The sequence below is a fragment of the Galeopterus variegatus genome, unplaced genomic scaffold (assembly GCF_000696425.1).
Source record: "Galeopterus variegatus unplaced genomic scaffold, G_variegatus-3.0.2 Scaffold3032, whole genome shotgun sequence".
Classification (NCBI taxonomy): domain Eukaryota; kingdom Metazoa; phylum Chordata; class Mammalia; order Dermoptera; family Cynocephalidae; genus Galeopterus; species Galeopterus variegatus.
In genome coordinates, this window is record NW_007729143.1 from 154,292 (window position 1) to 158,536 (window position 4,245).

General features: G+C 50.0%; 1 protein-coding gene across 1 annotated transcript in view; it reads left to right on the plus strand.

Annotated features, from left to right (window-relative positions):
* Positions 1-4: 4 nt before the first annotated feature.
* Positions 5-4,245, plus strand: part of IGFBP1 (insulin-like growth factor binding protein 1) — a gene marked incomplete at its 5' end in the record, with an annotated part of 6,412 nt that continues 2,171 nt past the window's right edge. Inside the window, 4 exons of the mRNA XM_008583762.1 lie at positions 5-161; positions 1,873-2,054; positions 3,303-3,431; positions 4,043-4,109. Coding sequence (XP_008581984.1) covers positions 5-161; positions 1,873-2,054; positions 3,303-3,431; positions 4,043-4,109 — 535 coding nt within the window. The remainder of the gene's footprint in view (positions 162-1,872; positions 2,055-3,302; positions 3,432-4,042; positions 4,110-4,245) is intronic.

The following is a 4,245-nucleotide window of genomic DNA, read 5'->3' on the forward strand; positions in this document are numbered from 1 at the left end:
CGGCGCTGCCTGTGGCGTGGCCACTGCGCGCTGCGCCCAGGGACTCAGCTGCCGTGCGCTGCCCGGGGAGACGCGGCCCCTACATGCCCTCACCCGCGGCCAGGGCGCCTGCATGCTGGAGTCTGATGCCGCCGAGGTCGTGCCCAGCGACGAGGCTGAAGGTACTACAGTCCCCCATCCCGAAGTCCCCTCCCCTGAGACTGATGATCGGGCCTGAGGACCAGCAGAGGCTTCTCTAAAGGCCACAGCGAGAAGGGCGCAAATGCCCCAGGCCCAGAGGTTGCAGCCTGAGCCTGGAGTGGGGAAAGGAGCTTTAGTAACCTGGTGGAGGCCCAGCATTGCCTGGTCCTGGTGGGAGGCGCCCCAGGAGAAGCAGGGAGAGGCCCAGGGCACACACAGCTTAGTGGAGACTTGGGCAGAGAGCCCACACATGACACCCGCAGCTGAGGGATCTCTAGAGACCCAGACAGTGCAAGTGGAGGGGGGAGATGGGGTTTCCTGGGGCAATGGGGGTGCTACCCGGCTGCCCAGGCCCTGTTCCCTGCCAGCATGTAGGCAGCCCCAGTGGCAGGAGTGTCCAGGAGGGTCTAAAGTGGCAATCCCTCCTGCTGGCCTCCCCAGGAGGTGTTTGGAATGTCCTTTGTAATATACGTCCTGTGGATACAGTATGTGCTTCTCAGATGTTTACAGAACATAATGTGAGAGTTTAGGCTAAAAACTTCTCTTCCATTCATTGCCATAGAAAAACAATGTTTGATGTGTATGTTGCCCCCTGAGAACTTGACAATAAGGTTCTTTCCTGAATTTAAGCAGGGGTTTGTTTGTAGTGGGAAGGGGAGGAAATGCCTCTTTCCCTACTCCAGCCCCCTAGCTCCTCATCTGGGCTGGTTGCACATCCTGTGAGATTCTTGGAGGAATCTCGTGCTTCCATACCCCCATGGGAATCTGTGCGGGAGCTCATGACCCTTCTAAAGAGGGAATACAGTTTTCTTGCAGATTTTCTGCCCTCAGAGTAAATGAAATGGAGCCTACTCAGTGGCCCTCAAAGGAAATAGATTTCCACAGGGTTCCCTTAGAGCAAGTTCTCTAAGATTCTATCCATGCACCCTTGGTCTCTATCTGCAAAATGTCTGATAACCCCCCCCCCCCCCGCCACGCCCTTCAGGGGTTGCAGAGAAGTCACTAAGTAAGTGGCAAGGCAGGGTCCTCAGAAGAGAAGAGGATAGGGCCGGCCCGGTGGCGCACTGCTATAGTGTGCCGCTTGGGAAGCGTGGCGGCGCTCCCGCCGAGGGTTCGGATCCCACATACAGACCGGCTGCTCACTGGCTGAGCGAGGCGCAGGGGTGACACTGAGGGTTGCGATCCATTGCCGGACACGGAAAAAGACAAAAAGGAAAAAAAAAAAAAGGAAGAGAAGAGGATAGTGCTTTGGTCCAGGAGAGCCTCATTCTAGACATCCCCCACCCCACCCAATGAACCCTGCCACCGGATCACGTGGCATTACTGAAATCCCCATTTTATGGATGGGGAAGCTGAGATTCCCAAGTTCTCCACTAACGGGGTCAGGAGTGGAATCCTTTTGGGTCGTCCCCAGCCTCAGCAAATGTGCATATCGATCCCCTCACTGTTGCTTTAGAAGCAAACGCAGGGCACTCTCACCACACCCTGAAACACACAGCACAGAATAGCTGTTGCTGTTGGGCCATCCCTCTTCCAGGAAACCATTAGAAGAAGCCCCTTTAAAGAGGGAGTTGACAAAAATCCAGGTTAATGTGTCCCAGCCTGGTTTTAAGAGAAAGTAACTTTGGGGGCCGGGGGCACAAGTGCAGATGCTTCCGGAGGGCTCATGGGTGTTCGATGTTTCCTTTTCAGAGAACACCCCCACGCCTCCAGAGAATGTGTCCCCCGAGAGTGCGGAGATGACTGAGGAGCAGTTCCTGGAGAGGTTCCACCTGATGGCCCCTTCCAGTGAGGACCGGCCCATCCTGTGGAACGCCATCAGCACCTATGAGAGCATGCGGGCTCGCGAGGTCGCCGACGTCAAAAAATGGAAGGTGAGGCCATGCAGGCAGCACGGTCTCTCTTTTGGGAGCCCTCCAGCTTGTGACCTCTCCTTTCTGGTCCTGACACCCTGGGAAGAAACACTTTTTCTCCCAAAGTCTGATAGACATTTCTCAGCTGGCTGTTAACACGAGGACTTTCAGTAGAGGGGCCCCTTGGATGCAAAGAAAATGCAATTCCTACTGTGCACCTTTAGACAGATTACTCCATGTGTCTGAGCTCATCTCTAAAACGAGAGCGTCAGACTAGACAATCTCCAAAGAGCATTGAGTTACACTGTTTTAAAGCTTAGCCCAAGGGCGTTATTACTCTCAGCCCCATTGTATTTTTTTTAACCCCTTTTAAAAATATTGTGGTAATATATACACAACATAAAAATTTCCATTTTAATCATTTTAAAATATAGGCTTCTGTGGCAAAAAATATTGTAATATATACACAACATAAAAATTTCCATTTTAATCATTTTAAAATATAGGCTTCTGTGGCATTAAGTACATTCACATTATTCTTCAACCATCATCACTACCCCTTTCTAGAACTTTTTCATCTTCCCAAACTAGAATCTGTCCTATTCCATCTTAATTAACATCTGGTTTTAATTCTACCACTTGAGGGCGACAGAGAATCATAGTTGGAGCGATTTGAGGTTGGGGGTGGGGAGGGAGGGGTTAGAAAGAAAATCACTTCTACAAACATGTATGCCCAGAAAAGCGGGGCTTAAACCCGTTCCATCTGGAAATGATGACGAATGGAGGAAAGTTAATTCTTATCTCAAATTATCTAGATGAATGCCTTAATCCTCATTTGATTTGGCTTATGTAGATTGCAGAGGAAAGTTGTTCAAAATCTAGAAATCTGCTGCTAAATTCTCTATTCAGAGAGCTGTGCCCGCTCTCCTTTCAGCCATATCGTTGGTACCAAAACTATTCAGCAAGTGGCAGGAAGAGTCAGGAAGAGTTTTGTGGTGTGGCCCAGGCTCTTGCTGGGGATGTTTCTGTGTTGTTTAGAAAATGCTCGGTGAAGGACAGACTGATGTTTCCATCCTTTGTCTTAATGGCTCAAGACAGAGACAAATCACCCTTGTTTTACAGGTGGGAAGATGAGGCCCAGAGAGGCACATCACATGACACATGGCCTGGTACCCACACAGCCCCGACGAAACCTCTCAATCAGTCATCAGCTAGGCCGACAATTTACTTTCTCTTGTCATTTACCCTAACATTAAATTATTCTTCTAGGGGCCCTGCCAAAGAGAACTCTACACAGTGCTGGAGAGACTGGCCAAGGCACAACAGAAGGCAGGAGAAGAAATTTACAAATTTTATCTGCCAAACTGCAACAAGAATGGATTTTATCACAGCAGACAGGTAGGTGGCATACAGGTGTCCCACGGGGACAGGAACTACAGCCCCATATCCCTGCAAAGCCACAGATTCTCATGGCAAAGAATGTCCAGTCCCAAATACACAGCATAACTGGTCATATTAAGCAAGATCCTCCCTTCTGGGAACCAGGAGCAACCAGTGGAAATAGCCTGATGAACAGCTCAATACAGTCGGTGGAGGGAAACTTGCCCTGGCCAGGGGCCCTGTAGCTCTGTCAGCTCCAGCACTTAGCAAACCAACAGAGCTGGAGGACTTTCCAGGCCTCCCAAGGTTTGGGATCTCAGTTTCCTCACCTGTAATATGAGAGAAAGGAAGCAAACTGAACTTAGGAAAGCAAATATCTGTCTGGACATCTCTTCCTTTTTTTCCCCTCCCCTGCGAAGGAAAACAAACTCTATATGAAAACACAGCAGCATGTTTGTGGCTTGCCAAATGATGAATGAGGTCAAGCAAACCAAGACTTAATTCTGAGGAGCACTTGGGATTCAGTAAAGCGCAGGTTCTGTGGATTTTATTGGGGGAACCCGAGGACTGGACACTGCTTTATAACAGATGGGGAATGGTGGGTCACATACGGGATGTGTTCTCTCCAGGATGGGCCCCCCTCACGTGGGGACATGAAGCAGACAGCTATGCACAACACTGTACCATTTAACACAGGTGTGAAGTCATCATCACATGTGACACGGTCACTATCTCCATTTTATGATGAGAACCAGGAGAGTATCAGATTTGCTCATGTCTCAGCTAGCTGGTGGCTTGGCCGGGTTCTTGGCTGCACTGAGAGAAAGGCTGG